This window comes from Monodelphis domestica, chromosome 1 (genome assembly GCF_027887165.1).
Source record: "Monodelphis domestica isolate mMonDom1 chromosome 1, mMonDom1.pri, whole genome shotgun sequence".
NCBI classification, from domain to species: Eukaryota; Metazoa; Chordata; class Mammalia; order Didelphimorphia; family Didelphidae; genus Monodelphis; species Monodelphis domestica.
In genome coordinates this window covers 523,368,838-523,385,116 of record NC_077227.1, presented here as the reverse complement: position 1 = coordinate 523,385,116, position 16,279 = coordinate 523,368,838, and the positions used below count along the sequence as shown (strand labels likewise).

The 16,279-nt window shown below is 33.3% G+C and overlaps 1 protein-coding gene across 3 annotated transcripts in view; it reads left to right on the top strand.

The window, feature by feature from the left end:
* Positions 1 to 16,279, top strand: part of MEMO1 (mediator of cell motility 1) — a 134,300-nt gene that overhangs the window by 91,967 nt on the left and 26,054 nt on the right. For 2 of the 3 annotated variants that reach the window (XM_056813234.1, XM_056813235.1), the window contains exons 4-5: positions 1,037 to 1,149; positions 2,711 to 2,822. In XM_056813234.1, coding sequence (XP_056669212.1) covers positions 1,037 to 1,149; positions 2,711 to 2,822 — 225 coding nt within the window. Of the gene's footprint in view, positions 1 to 1,036; positions 1,150 to 2,710; positions 2,823 to 14,900; positions 15,044 to 16,279 lie in introns of all 3 variants that reach the window. The other variant, XM_001371423.4, reaches the window with a different exon arrangement.

Here is a 16,279-nt window from a genome sequence, read left to right as displayed (position 1 = left end):
TTTTTTGTTTTTTTAAATTAAAACCCTTCCCTTTCCTCTTAGAATCAGTACTGTGTTTTGGTTTCAAGGCAGAAGAATGGTAAGGGCTAGGCAGTGGGGGTCAAGTGCCTTGCCCAGGTTCACACAGCTAGGAAGTGTCTGAGGTGAGATTTGAATCCAGGACCTCCCATCTCTGGGCCTGGCTCTCAATCCACTGACCTACCCAGCTGCCCCCAGTAAACAAGTTTTTATGTTTTTGTTTTTGTTTTGTTTTACTTGGACCTGAAATAGAGTAGAATTTAGTATTGTTTTTATATGATAATAACAAATAGCACTGTCTAACAAACATGTCCAGTGTGGCCCATGTAAAGGCAGGGAAGATAGTGTTGTCTTTAGAAAATCATTTTGGGTTAATGGGGAAAATATTACTTTATGAGTATTACATTTTACATGAATATTACAAATTTTTAGCTAAAAATGGTTCATTTTATATAGATTAGATATGTAATTATCTTTACCATTGGAGTATAAAAGCTTCTTGGGAATAGAGGTTATTTCATTTATTTGTTTGGTATCCATAGTGCCTGGCACATGGTAGGTCCTTGTTGATTGAACATTGTGTAGCAAGTTTAGATTTCTTTTAGCAATATAAATTTACTATATTTCAAAATGATATTTGTTCCTTTAAATTTCATAATAGAAATGAAAGACAATTTTTCCCAGGTTGATTTCAGAGTCTTTTACAAGAAGTAATCACTTCAAAGTAATAGACCTGAAACTTGAATAGAGCTTTAGTATTTTTTCCTCACCTAAGTAGCTTAGGTTGGTTGAGACTTGATTTCTTTTTTTCTTGCGAACTAATAGTGATCCTTCTTATAGCTCATTCTAATTAGAGACTTATGCCTGTATAGCTTGCAAAATTCTCTCTAGACAATGAAACCAAATAGGAGAAAAAATACTGCATATAATTTTTATCACTATTTTTTCAGATATTGGAGCAGGTTTTTGTATAGAAGTTCAATTTTTCTGTGTTTATCTTTTGTTTAAATTATCCTAGCCGGAGAATATTCATTCTTGGGCCTTCTCATCATGTGCCCCTATCTCGATGTGCACTTTCCAGTGTGGATATATATAGAACACCTTTGTATGATCTTCGTATTGATCAAAAGAGTAAGTATGTAGTAAGCTTGCAGGCTGTTATTTAGCTTTAGTTTTAGTGGTAAGTATTTTAGCATCTTAAATGAAAGAATATGAATTTTTAAAATTGAAATTGACTGATAATAAAGCAATCAACAAAAGATAGCATATTATGGCAAAAAATAACACTGAGACCAAGAGTTAGAAAATTTATATCATTATATTTGATTTGGGATAACCTTATCAGCATCTGTAAGAACTAATTTCTTATTTATAAAATGATATCATAATTGTAAAGCATTGTGCTTAGCATTCTTTAAAAGAAAAGGCATATAAATCTACCATGAATATTATTTTTTCTATTCTTCATATTTTAAAAAATTGAAATAGAATAAAAATGATTTCTGTATAGGTATAATTAAGAATATGTAATAGATAAACATATTTTGGAAATAAAATTATATTTCAAATGAAATTGGGAACATAGCATTTATTGAAGTCTGAATAATTTTGTAAAATTAAGAATCACCTTTCTAAATAAATAATAATTTTTCATACTTTTTTTTTATCAGACTAAGGGTTAGTGCTTATTTTTGTAGATTCCTTAAAGTGAAGATACATTAAAATTTTTTGCAATAATGTTTTGTTTTAGAATTGAGTTTCATTACTATGTCCTATTTGAGTTGTTTTCTAGAGAACACATTATCTTGAAAATATTGTAGAACTAAAATATTCTTGGTTTTAGAATGCATACTTGTTGAAAGACATTATTAAACTAACAATTTTGTGAGAAATGCTTACTCCACTATTTGTCTTTTATAATTTTTTTGTAATTTCTTTTTAGTAGAGTATTTCCAAGAATGGGGGATTTTTATTCTTATGATAGAATAAAAATGTTAAACTCAGAGGTTTTAAGAACTAAATAACTTTTGGTTAAAAAACAAACCCTTCATTTGCAAGTAAAGCAATGCTGCCTTATATTGTGTGACATGCCTTTGATTATGAAGCCTTTTAAACTGGTGTGATGCCTCACTAAATTAATGTTCTGATCTTCCATGAACTTCATTTTGAAGTTCTGGGAGAATACCCTGCTTATATACGGGAGAGTTTCCATCTTTTGATGTGTTGCCAGCATGTCTGTTCCTAACACGCTGGAGGGAGTGAGACTGAAAGTCCTGTAAATTCCTTGTCTGTCATTAATCTGGTGAGTAGGTAGACCAGTGTTTTTCCATGTCTCAACAGTAGCTCATTTTATCAGCTGTGCTTTTGCAAGGCCATGCTAACTAAACTTAAGAACCCCAAACATAAAGGTGACTTTATATAATGTAAATGTAGATATTTTACAATTGAAGTTAGTTTTTTTTGAAATGCTAGTTCAAACTCTCTTTAAAGAGGATAAGAAACCACACTTTATGTATAACATGAATGTATATGTATTTTATCTTGTAAAATGTTGCTGATGTTTACATAAAGAAGAGTGCTCCATTTCCCCATATTCACAGCCATTCCATGCGAGTAGTTTTGTGTCTTGTGCCTTAATTCCAATGAAAGTAAATGGTAATATGTTTTTAATATATTCTGAAAAATTTTTCAGTTTATGGAGAGCTATGGAAGACAGGAATGTTTGAGCGCATGTCTCTGCAAACAGATGAAGATGAACACAGTATTGAAATGCATTTGCCTTATACTGCTAAAGCCATGGAAAGGTATATTGTTTAAAATATGTTAGTCCAAGAGAAAATACACTTATTATTACATATAAGTTGTTAATTTGGAAGCAGCAATTCATTGGACAAGGAATTGTAATCTTCCTTTGACTTATTTAAAGTTAAATAAAATGAACTTTTGAAATGAAGGGAATTTTTTGATAGTGATTGATAAGTTTATTTGTAAAATATGAATACTTAGGTTCAATTGATTATTTTGTTTGATAGCATATTAAGCTATAATTAATCTTTTCAGTTAACTTCTATCAAATAAGAATTTCTGTATACTGTTGTCTTCCTTCCATCCATTGGAAAATAACAGTGCTAACTAATCTGTTTAAAATCAGAGAGAGTTTATGCCCACAAAAGTTATTCCATTGTTACAGCTCTGGTTGTTACAAATTTTCTGATATTGAGCCAAATATGCTTTCCTATAACTCGTTTTTTGGTTCTTTTGAAGCTGCACAGAATCATTAACTCTCATTTAAATGATAGGTCTAAATATTTTTGAAGAAATATTAATTATGTCTATCCTTAGTTTTTTCTTCTAGTTAACATCTTCAGTCTTTCCTAATAGTATGGTTTCTAAAGAGACATCATCTTGTTAACAGCCTTTTTGGATATGCTCTAATTTATGAATTTTAAATTGTAAATAGGGCACCTTGAATAGAACACAGTATTCCAGATGTCCGCAGACAGAGTACTGTGGAAATTATTGCCATTCTTGATAGGTATGCTATTCTTTTGGACCAGAGAAGGCACAATTTGTTGATTTGCTTTATTAATATAGCACTTTTGTATTAATCACATGACATACTGGATTTGTGCTCAACTGAAATGAAGTCTTTATCTCATTAATTATTTTCAAATTAGATAGCCCTCCTTGACTCACAATTATGCCATTGAATTTTTAAATTCTAAATATGTTTTTACATTTATTTGTCACATTTTATTTAATTGATTTTGGTCCATTATTACAGCTTTTTGAGAGCATTTTGACCCGTGAATCTGTTACAGTGTATTTGGAGAGCGTATTGACTACTGATTCTGTTATCTAGCTTATTAGTGATTATTCCTATAAATTTCTTCCCCTTCCCCTTCCCCTTCCCCTTCCCCTTCCCCTTCCCCTTCCCCTTCCCCTTCCCCTTCCCCTTCCCCTTCCCCTTCCCCTTCCCCTTCCCCTTCCCCTTCCCCTTCCCCTTCCTCTTCCCCTTCCCCTTCCCCTTCCCCTTTCCCTTTCCCTTCCCCTTTCCCTTCCCCTTTCCCTTCCCCTTCTCCTTCCCTTCCTCTTCCCCTACCCCTACCCCTTCCCCTTCCCCTTCCCCTTCCCCTTCTCCTTCCCTTCCTCTTCCCTTCCCCTTCCCCTTCCCCTTCTCCTTCTCCTTCCCTTCCCCTTCCCCTTCCCCTTCTCCTTCCCTTCCTCTTCCCTTCCCCTTCCCCTTCCCCTTCCCCTTCTCCTTCTCCTTCCCTTCCCCTTCCCCTTCTCCTTCTCCTTCTTCTTCCCTTCCTCTTCCCTTCCCCTTCCTCTTCCCTTTCCCCTTCCCCTTCCCCTTTCCCCTTCCCCTTCCCCTTTCCCCTTCCCCTTCCCCTTCCCCTTCTCCGCTTTCCCCTTCCCCTTTCCTTTCCCTTCCCTCTCTTCTTCCCTCCCTCCCATCCATGCATTTATCCATTTTTTCATTCATTCTTTTATTTATTAAGGAGGTAGAACAGTTTTTCTATCCTATACGTTAAGATTGCCAGATAACATCAAATTCTTAAGTGTTCTTAGATTCCATAAGATGACAGATGACAACTATACCTTGAAATACTTATATTTTTTTAAATAAAAGAATTTAATATCTATAATATTTGGAGGGATAATTGCATTTCAGGAAATTAATTTTGCATCCTCTTGCATCTCTTTTTTATGGTTGTGAGAACATATAGAAACCATTTAGCTTCCTAGAAAAATATAGTTAATTGTTGAAGTTTATAACACCAATTCATAGCTTTTCCTTTATAAAAGAGTATTTTTTTATTGCTGCTTTTTCTTAGACTTTAGAACTATTGGAATGTTTTTTAATAACTTCAGAAAGTGTGAGAGTGAGGAATCTAGCACTTTAAAACTGTTTATGTTCACTGTAAAAATATCATTAGCCATATAACACATTTTGATACTGCCAACATTTGGCTTGCAGACATCTTGAAAATACATTTCTTTGTATTTATATCTGTTTTACCTTATGCCTTAGAGAGCCATAAATTCAGCAGGACTAGGTGGTAATAATTCTTTTGGATGTATCTGAAGAATACCTAAGAAGTCCACTATATGTTCTTGTCAGTTATGTAGAAAATCTTGTTTTTATCTGAATTATTTAGATGTCCCAGAAAAGTGTTAAAACACACTGTACTTAATCCATACTTGAGGGGCTAGGGAGGTCATGGTGGAGGGGCTATGGAAGAGTAGGAAGGAATTGAAATGGAATTAATTTTGGTATCCTATTCAAATTCTTATAGCCAACTTCCCATGAAGTTTTATCTTCATATTGTTCTCCTCCCCTCCACACACACACACCCTCCCCCCACCCCTCCCCGTGCCTTGTTTTCACTTGAGCAAGTTAAGGACAAATCTGGAGATAAATATTACAAATTAAAATCTTAACAGTAAGTTAGCTCATCTTTTAATTAAGTTAACAAATAGTATTGAATGATTTTGAAGACACTTTAGAAAATACCATTTTTTAGTTCGAGTATCAATGATAATATAAAATATTTCATTTGGCTGTCCATTTCCCCCTTAAACTATCCCTTAAAAAATACTCTTTTACTTCTTCTGATGTGTTGTGGAAGAGCCTCAATTAGGTACTGCATACTCTTTTAAAACTTATTAATCTTCCCTTTAACAAATAAAGTATGTTTGAGGGTCTAGTCTCTATGATTTACTGGCATCCTATGGGGAGTATGTGCTCAAAATGCACCCACTGAACAGAAATTATTTGAAAACTCAAATTTTAAATTTTGAAGTAAGCTTTTTAGAATTTGGTTAAAGAAAATATAATCTTAGTATATCATTACTATTCCATTAGTCCTACTATATTTTGCTTTCCTATTAGTCTATATCTGGAGTCTGTATAATGTTCTGTATATTACTTTTTAGGAAGGACATTTAGAAACTGGAATATATATATATATATATATATATATATATATATATATATATATATATATATATATATATATATATAGTGGATAGCAACCCGAAGGATGAAAAAGTCTAAAAATCCACATTATATGAAGCCTTGTGAAGAAATTAGAGATGTAAATGACAAATGCTAGGGAGGAGGAGCTATGAGAAAACATTCCATTAACGCATTTGCCAGTTTAACAAGTCCAGTTCTTGAAAGCTATTTGGAACAATTCTCCGAAAACTATTAAATTGCTTTGATTCATTGATAGCACTACTAGATTTATTCTCCAAAGATATTGAAGAAATAGCAAAAACCACTCATATGCTGAAAAAATATATATAGCAATTCTTTTTATGATGGCAAAGAATTGAAAACCAAGGAAGTATCTTATATCATTTGGAGAATGGTTCAATAAATTATGGTATAGTAAGATGTTGGAATACTATTTTACTTTAAGAAGTAATTGAGGAGTGGTTGGGACGACGTGTTTAAACTTATGTAGAGTGGAGTGAACAGAACCATGAAAAAAAATTATACAGTACCAACAAAAGACTCAATTAATGATCAACCATGATTCTCTATATATCCAATCTGGGTGTTTGTTTTTTGTTTTTCTTGTTAGGAGGAATGTTATAGGGAGAGAAGACAGCTCTTTGTTTTTAAAACATTAAGAAAAGAAATAAGTTTAAGTTTGAAAGGAGTAAAGGATTAAGGGAGATAAGATAGTTTTCTTCAAATATGTAAAGGATCATTATGTAGAATAGAAATTAGATTTATGTAGGTCTAGAGGGCACAAGTAGGACATTATTTGTTCAGGGCTACCTCATTGGGTAATAAGATTCCATTTATTGTAATTGTTCAAACAGTGAGGTCTGAATGACCATTTTCTAGAACATTGTAAATGGAGTTCACTAGATAAAGGAGATTGGATTAAATAATCTCTAAAGGTTCCTTAGAGGTAGTTAGGTGATGCAGTGGATAGAGTGCTGGAGCTGAGTTAGGCAAGTTTATAAGGATGAAGTTGTAGAGCCATGTGGACTAACTCACTCAAAGAGAGGTATAACCTCAGGACTGGTACTTTCCCAGGTTTCGGGTGGTTGCAGGATCATAAGGGCAAATGGCAAGATGTCTCAATGTATTTGGGGTTATAGATAAGAATACAATCAATTAGTAAAGAATTATAACCTATTGCCATTTATATACAAGAAATTTGGAGACAAAAATTAACTACCATCGTTAAAGTTATTTTTTTTAATAACCCTTACCTTCCGTCTTGGAGTCAATACTGTGTATTGGCTCCAAGGCAGAAGAGTGGTAAGGGCTAGGCAATGGGGGTCAAGTGACTTGCCCAGGGTCACACAGCTAGGAAGTGGCTGAGGCGGGATTTGAACCTAGGACCTCCCGTCTCTAGGCCTGGTTCTCAATCCACTGAGCTACCCAGCTGCCCCCGTTAAAGTTATTTTTAAAAAATTACTAAAAAATATTTAAAGTCCTATAATCAAATATTCCTAACCACATGAATTTTAAAGAGTTTGAGAAGATCTCTTAAGATAGATGCATTAAATGGCTGCACCAAAGGCCTACCACTAATTATATTATCTTTCAGAAATTTGTTTTTCCTTTCTTGAATTTAGGCTTCATAGTGCTCTTTTCTAATAGTCTTTCCAGTTTTAAGCAGATTAGCACTAAGCTCTTTTCCAGTGGATGGAAGGAAGATAATAGTGTATAGAAATTCTTATTTGATAGAAGTTAACTGAGAAGATTAATTATAGTTTTACTATGCTATTAAACAAAATAATAAGTTGAATAGTGTAATTGTGTTCAGATTTGTATAAACTAAAAGAAATCTAGAAGTGATGTCTAGAAGTGATGTCTGGGAACTCTTCAAGTGTAATAATGAAAGGCTAGTTTTGATCTGGAGTGGAAGTAGGTTGGGGTTTCCTGAAGAAAAAAGGGAATAAACTAGAAATTTTCAACTTTTTTTTCCCCAGATTTATTTAAATTTTGGATCTAGAAGTACTAAAATTCATACGAGTATGTGCTTTTTTATTTTGCTTTTTAGTTCATAATTGTTTGAATAGATCTGAATAAATTATATAGCAATCATGGCATCTATTTTCGGTATTTAGAGCACGTAATTTTGTTTTTCTCTATAGTTATATTCATTTTTTCTCATATTTTTACTTTTATTTCTATTTTTCCCTACTCCACACTCTATATTCCTTTTAGATATTCCTCAGTCTTCAGTGGGTAATAATTTTTCAGGAACTGCAGGAAATGGAGTTGCTTATGTTGGATCTTTTTAGATGATGAAACTTCATAGAAATGATTCATTCTAATACTTACGCTGAAAAGCAATAATAGATGACAAGTACCAATGAGTGATACAAGTGAATAGGAAATATATTTGACATGAATTAAAGTAAAGATTATACTTACATGAGTTCACTAATTTTCACAGATACTTTTTGGGTAAAAGGAGAAATATAAAAAATTATATATATATATATATATATAATTTTCCTTCTGACATATCTGTAGTATTGTGTTAAACTCTTCATAAATACTTTCTAAACTTTGATGATTTTAGAATGCCTAACATTAATACCTAATAATTCTAAGGACTGAAGGAGATTCAATTATACTTCAGATATCTGTGGTTTGTCAGTATTGATGATGTGTAGACAGTAAAAGTTAATAAAAATTCTTTCATTCCTCTTTTAAGAATTGAAGTAGGAGAGGAGAAAGTCGTTTAGAGGGAAAAGAACACACAAATAAATGTACTAAAAATTTGGACATTAATCAGTATTTAAACAACACATAGCCTAAGCTTCATCCCTATTTTTGAATCTTAGACACCTTTCCTTCAAATAAGAAGAAACTATTTGACATACCTAGATAGATTTAGGTAACACAGGACAAAAGAATGTAGAAAGAGTATTAGGAATTTCTGGGAAAACAAGAGAAAGAAAAAAAAGGGTAAATTTATATCTTACTTTTGTACATAGTGTCTGTTTCTGTGTTAGTGTAATGGCTCCAAGCTGGAATGTGGCTTGGTCTCCTGGTGGTCATCTAGTGTTCACTGTTGATAAAGAATTACTTTTGAGAAGTTCAGAAGGGGTTGACTGAAGAAATAAATTTTCATACTTAACCTTTCAGCTGCCTCTAGAGAAATGAGAGATAAAGTATTACCAACTGTACTATTCTAACCCCCCCCCCCCCCCCAACCTCCAAAGAAATCAACAGCAAAAAAATGTACTTGTTCAGTTACATTCTGTACATCAAGCCATGAGTTCATTAATGATCTTTTTAACTGTTGCCAGTTAGGAAGTAATGTCTCAATCACTACAGCTACTTTTTTTTATTGTGTAGAATGTGATTGGAGTGGGGGTGAGTATTGTTCTTGAACTTAGAGATCTCTGTTGACTATGAAGTTAATGTATTTACATCAGAAGTTTCTCCTCTCCCTTTTTTTCTTATCAGTTTAGGTAATCTGGGACAAAAGACTTCAAATAGACTAACCCTATAATTTTGTGACTATTCTTTACCTAAGCAAGGTGTGAAGGGTTAAGAAGACACCCCAGACTGACTCTTTTGTCAATTATTTTACTCTTTTTTAATGCTCTATAGATAGAGGTATTTTGAAAGATCATTACAGGTGATACTTCATACCTCCTTTTATTTTGTAACTAACAGTCATAGGATTTGGGTGTTGTACGGACCATAGAAATCTCTTTTAGTTCAACTTCCTCTTGTTTCATATAAAGAAATGGAGACCCAGAGAAGGATGAGTGGCTTTCATAGGGTCTTCCAGATAGTAGCAGAGTCCAAATTTAAACCTAGGCTTTCTGACTAAATATAATAATGTCTTTCAACTACATTCATTACAGGGAGCTCTTTGGGGGTGATGATATTCTACTGTAGAATGCAACCTGATGTTGTGGAATTAACAGTTATTTAAAGCAGTGTTTCTCAAACTTGTTTGACCAGTGGAACATTCTTAGACTTGAACTGCATAGCTGAATAATACAAATGCTGGTTCTAGGAAGTGATAGACAGCATGCTGTCAACATTTTGGGAGAAAAATAGAGAAATTAAGTATTTTCATGCAGAGAATTTACTACAAGCATTCTGAATGCTTACATGATTTCATATGTCATATTTTCTCACCAGCCCCCTATTTCATATCATAGAACACTGAAATACTGATTTAAGGAATACTTAAAAGTTAAGTATTTTAAAATGCTCTTTAATTACTTCTTTGCTACATACATATTAATAAATGGCCTGACTCCTTGGGAAAATTTTACCCTTAAAGACATTGTCCCAACATCAAAAACATTTATTAAATGTTTTAATTTGTTCATGATATCATGTTAGGTCTTGTACAGAGCAAATTAGACTTATTTCTGGTGTCTAAAGTCTTACAATTTCAGAAAGACAATATTTTTCTATCTTCCTTAAGTATAAAATGCTGTTAAGACAATAAATATTGAATACATAACATGTAAGTGCATGCATTTTGGACCATTCTAATTATTCTTTATCTGATCACACTAAATTCTCTACAATGAAAGTTCCCTTTTAAGTGCTTTCTCCATTCCCTAACAATCTAACATTCATGCTCTTTGGTAAAAGGCCAAAATAGAGGAATCCGCAAATTATATATAATATATATATATATATATATATATATATATATATATATATATATATATATATATATATATATATATATAAAATTATATATAAACCCCCGAATTTTAGTTCTAAATTCAGTCAGAAATTAGTTGATAATGTGGAAGTTATGAAATTTGGAAGCAAGTGGCTCTGACAGCCAAGAAACACCTGAATATGCTCAAACATGTGCTAAACTTAAGTAAAGTAACATTCAAAAAGCTTGTTAATGTACCTTCAGAGTATAAAAGGAAATATGTTGCATAAGTAAAAAGAAACTATTAAAGGCATTCTGATAGTATAATTTTGGAAGACTGAAGATGAAGAAAAGGGAAAGAATTGAGGAAGATTGATGTGTCTGCAAAAGGAGCTCTAAAATGTTGGTTTTAAAGGCTTTATATAGAAGATGGAATGAGTGTTGTTTAAATAAGAACAAATATAGAAGAGTATTAGGCTGAAGTGCAAAATGAGCACCCCCTTTCCTCTCCCTCTCTTTATTTCTTCCCCCTTTTTCTCCTCTCTTCTCTCATATACATGTGTGCAATTGAGGCTTAGAGAGGGTCAGTTACATAGCTAGATTATAGTAGAGTTAAGGTTTGAACTCAGGTCTTTTGACTTCAAGTTCTGTTATTTTGCTATTACACTAACTTGACTTTCTCTAAGAATATTTCTGTTCATTACAAAGTGCTTTTCCATGCATTGTCTCACTTGGTTTTCATAATTGTGCAGTGGTTAAAATTAGACATTGTTTTCTATTCTATGGATGAAGCAAACAAGACTTCTAGAAGTTGAGGAGCTGGTAAGAATATTCAAATCCAGTTTTTCTGATAGTAGGCCTATTTTGCTTTCCATCTCTGCCACATCTCTCACATTGCAGAGAGAAAGCAGAATTATTCAATTCATAGATTGGTTCTGTTTTCTCTCTCAAAAAGAATGATCATTATTCATGCTACTCAGGGATAACTAAAGCTCAAGAGAGGTGAGAAGATAAAACTAAGCCACTTTAAATGAGTTAAAGTCTCTTGGGCCAACCTACTGTGTTCCACAGAGAAATGCTAAGACTTTTGGAAATGAGGACACTGGAACTGTTTGACCCTTCAGGATTTGCAGGGGCCAAAAGATTCTGGCAATGACCTTGGAATAGTTGGGCCTAATGCAGAGATTGCACAAAGTTAGGCCATATTTGGTTATGATTAAGATCAAATAAGTGGGGGGGGGGGGCAGCTTGGTGGCTCAGTGAATTGAGAGCCAGGCTCCTAGGTTCAAATTTGGCTTCAGACACTTCCCAGGTTTGTGACCCTGGGCAAATCACTTAACCCCCATTGCCTAGTCCTTACTGCTCTTCTGCCTTAGAACCAATACGCAGTAATGATTCTGAGATGGAAGGTAAGGGTTTTAAGGAAAAAAAAAAAGATCAAATAGGTATCCACATGAACTGTATTAGGGGAGTAATATAAACAAAGTCCTGATTTCTAGAGAAGATAAGCAGGAAGTATTGTTTCATTATTGTGTAAGTTAACTGAGATCTAAGAAAAATTAGAATGCCCAAAAGCATAGAAAAGTCTAGAGGTCAGAGTGAGAAGCTAATGTGAATTCAGAAAGCAGGTAAAGCTAAGGTAACATTTATGGGCAACTGAATACATTAAACCTGTTTGCACTATCAGAATGAGGTAGCTAGTTTCCCTTCTTGCTTTAGGATTGGTACCCTTCCAGAGACTTGGCATCTGACTGATAAATTTATATATTAGTGTGCTGAAAGAACTTCAAGATGTTATTACTGAAAGCATTGATGATAAACTCAAAATCTTCAGTATGTCCTAGGAGACCAGAGAAGAGCATACATTGTTTTAATTTTCAAAATATATCTGGAATTTTTGACAAAATTCTAGTCTACAATATGAAAACTCATGGTTTGTGAACACTTAAAAAGAGCAGTGATGATTACTAGCACTTAGTATAGGTTCATTAAGCTAAAATTATAGTGCCAAATTAACCTCATTTCCTTTGTTGATGGCATCATTAGACTGATTTATTAGAATAATTCAATTCAGAAATTTTTTAAATTAAGTACATACTATAGGCAAGGCATATATTTTAGGTGCTTTGAAGCCAATATCTATAGTTTTTTTTAAAGGAATTTGTCAAACTTTTCTGATGCCTTTTTAACTCAGATGTTATATAGACCGATACAGCTCAAAGCTAGTTGCCCAACTTTGTCTACATTTTGCCAGCAGGATTACTGTCAGCCTGGAAGAGTGGTCTCTACTCGTTTGCTACAGGACTCTATTCATGGCTATGTCTTGGTCATTGTTTTAATCAGTGTCTTTTAAGATCTAGAAGACAGAAGGTAGCTAAAAGCAGCACAGTGGAAGAGCTTCAATCTTGGAGTTGGGAGGACCAAATTTCAAATCTGATCTTAGATATTTCTTACCTCTGTGACTCTGGTCAAGTCATTTAACCCCGATTGCCTGGCCCATACCATTCTTTTGCCTCGGGACTGATCGTATCAATTTTAAGACAGAAAGTAAGGTTTTAAAGAAAAAAATAGATTTAGAAGACAACCTATGCAAATTTGTGAATGTCACAAAACTGGGAGGAATATTTAATATATTAGGTGATAGAATCAAGATTCAAAATGATCTTGACAGATTGCAATGTTAGGTTGAATTTAGCATGTGGAAATAAATGCAAGGATAAATATAAAGAGCTATAATTAGATTCTTCAAATCAACTGTATAATTATAGAACGGCATTGGGATAGGTGGAGAAGAAATGTGATTTGATGGCAATTTATATAAGAAAAATTTGGAGATTTTTGTTTACTTTAAGTACACAATGACTCAGGTGTTTGGAATGCCTGTCAGGTCTTGGGTTCCACTAATATAGTTATTGTGCCTGGATAAGGAAAGAAATAAATAGTTCCATTATGCTCTACTTTCATCAGGCCACTTTTGGAGTTCTTGTTCAATTCTTGTTGCCACTTTTTTGAGGGACATGGAGAAATTGGAGTGTGTCTTTTGAGAGAAATCAGTGTTAAGGAGACCCCAACCCATTCCATATAAGCATTGATTAAAGGGAACTGGGTATGTTTAGTCTAGAGAAGATAACACTTAAATGAGATATGATAGATGTCTACAAAAACTTGATAAAACTTTCATGTGAAAGAAGAGATTGGATTTTTTCTGTGTAATTCCAGAGAACATGACATGGATCAATAGTCAGAAGATTGAAGGATGCAGATTTTGGTTTACAATGAAGAAGAATGTTCTCTTAGTTATTGGACCTGAATGGTTTATCTTAAAAGTTAGCAATTCATTTATCACTGGAAATATTAGGGATGTTGTAAAGATGATTTCTCCATGGAATGGGAAATAGGATGAGTTAAATGACCTCTAAGGTCCCTTCCAACTAAACGATTCTGTTGTTTTATGATACTTGATTTTTGTACTTGCTTACATTTTAGGTGGGGTATGTGAGATACAGTTGACTTATTTATAGTTCCTTTGTCTTGTCATTTTAAATTGACATTCAACTCCTTAAACTACAAGTACTCTAGGTTGTCAGTGAAGTTCATTTAACATGTTTAGACTCTTCCACATCTATTCCCTGGAGCAGGTGCAGAAGTGGGGATGGTGAATTTTATGGTTGAGGCAAAATTATTTTTCAGTTGGTCTCATACCTTGGTTTCAGAGGATTGACTAAGACCATATATTCATGGATGATTTTGATAGTGGTTTCTCCTGAGGTGAATGACATGGGAAGGAAATTTAAAAGATCCAATAAGAGATCAACTTCTGGAAGTTTTGGGTGGGAACTTACAGCTTAAGGTGATGAGGGGAAAAGGCTCAAAAGAGTCCCTGAAGGTCTAATCAAATGTGCACTGTATGTTTTTGCTTTAGAGAATATTCAACTATAGTTTAGAATTCCTGAGGATATAGTATTTAATATGTGTAGTATTATATAGATCAGTATATAAGTACATGTTACATGCACATGCCTTATAATTTGTATTTTTAGTGATTACATGATATACTGTCCATAATTTTTTACTTTTTTGTTTCCTTTTAAATATACAATTTATAGATTTTATAAATTCAGGGTACTAATATTATGTTAACTGTTATTACCAATTCAGTACTTTGAATAAATGGTCTATTTAATATGAACATATTTGAAAAGTTACTATTGTTGAATACATTAAATGTGACCATCTGCCTCCCCTGTTTCCTTTAAGCCATAAGGATGAGTTTACCATTATTCCTGTATTGGTTGGAGCTCTGAGTGAGTCAAAAGAACAGGAATTCGGAAAACTCTTCAGTAAATATCTAGCGGATCCTAGTAATCTCTTTGTGGTTTCTTCTGATTTCTGCCATTGGGGTAAGTTGTAGACTTTATATTATCATATCTTGTTAGATAGTATGCTTTTGTAATGAAAGGTATCCTGATATGTTAAGCTTCTGTTTTCAGTTCTTTCTATTTTCCTCTTGGAGGTCTTAGCATTACCTAAAGGAGATATATTTTAAAGTTACTTGGTTATCTTTGAATGATTAGTAGGAGTAGGTTGATGAGCACATTTCCAAAGGCGACTGGTATAAATGGATTCACAGTGTGAGGGTCTTGGCCTATATAGATATATTCAGCAGGACCTCTCAGGGTTTAGATCCGTGAGCCCTTCCCCAGGCAGAGGTCCTTTGTAGAGTCTCTGAAGGGAAAAGTTCTTGGTGATATCACCAAGAACTACAGAAGATCCTTTTGTGCTTCATTAGTGCTTTTCCTTCTTTTTTTTTTTCCTTTTGTCCTTTTCTAATACTTGATTTTTGTCCAGCATTGCCTTTACTTTAGAGATATACGTCACAGATTGGAATTTTATGGATATTGAAACTGTCATCTATTCAAAGTGATTAAAAAGTCTCAACTCTAATTAATGTGATATGAAAGGTGAAGATTCTTGAAGGAGATGGATCACAGAGAAAAGGAAGCATCTCTCAGAACTTTAACTTTGAATATATTTCTCTTAAGAGCAGTTTTTACAGTATTGGGTCCCCTGTCATTTTCACCTATCTTATAATGACTTAGTACATTTTGAGGTGCCTTTAGAACATCTCTGTATGACAAAATAAGTCATTGTTTCCTGAATGCTGAGTTCTTCCATTTGTTGCCTTTTTTTTTTGGCATGTTAAGGGGAAAAAAATCCAGAAATTGTTTCCCATTTTCAAGATGTGTTGCTATTATTAGTCAACACACATTGTCATTCAAAATACAATTATATTTGCTTCTTGGGCTAAGCTTAGAATAAATTATTCTTTATGTATTTAGAGATATTATTTAGAACTTATGTCTTAAGTTGAGACTTTAAGGAACTCCTTTTGTTTTTGATGAGATCAAGATTCTTTTATAATTCATTCTGGAAAAAAATGATATTGTGAAATTTAATTGGTACTGAGGCTTACCCTTGTATTTTAATAATATTTAAATGCTTATCTTTGTCTTTTTGGCTTTGTTTTCTGAGTTTCTTTGTTTTATAGAGGTTAGATATCCTTGAATTTTCAATTCTTCATGATTAAAATTTGCTACTCAAATTTGCAAGAATCTCAGCTATGTACATAAACTATT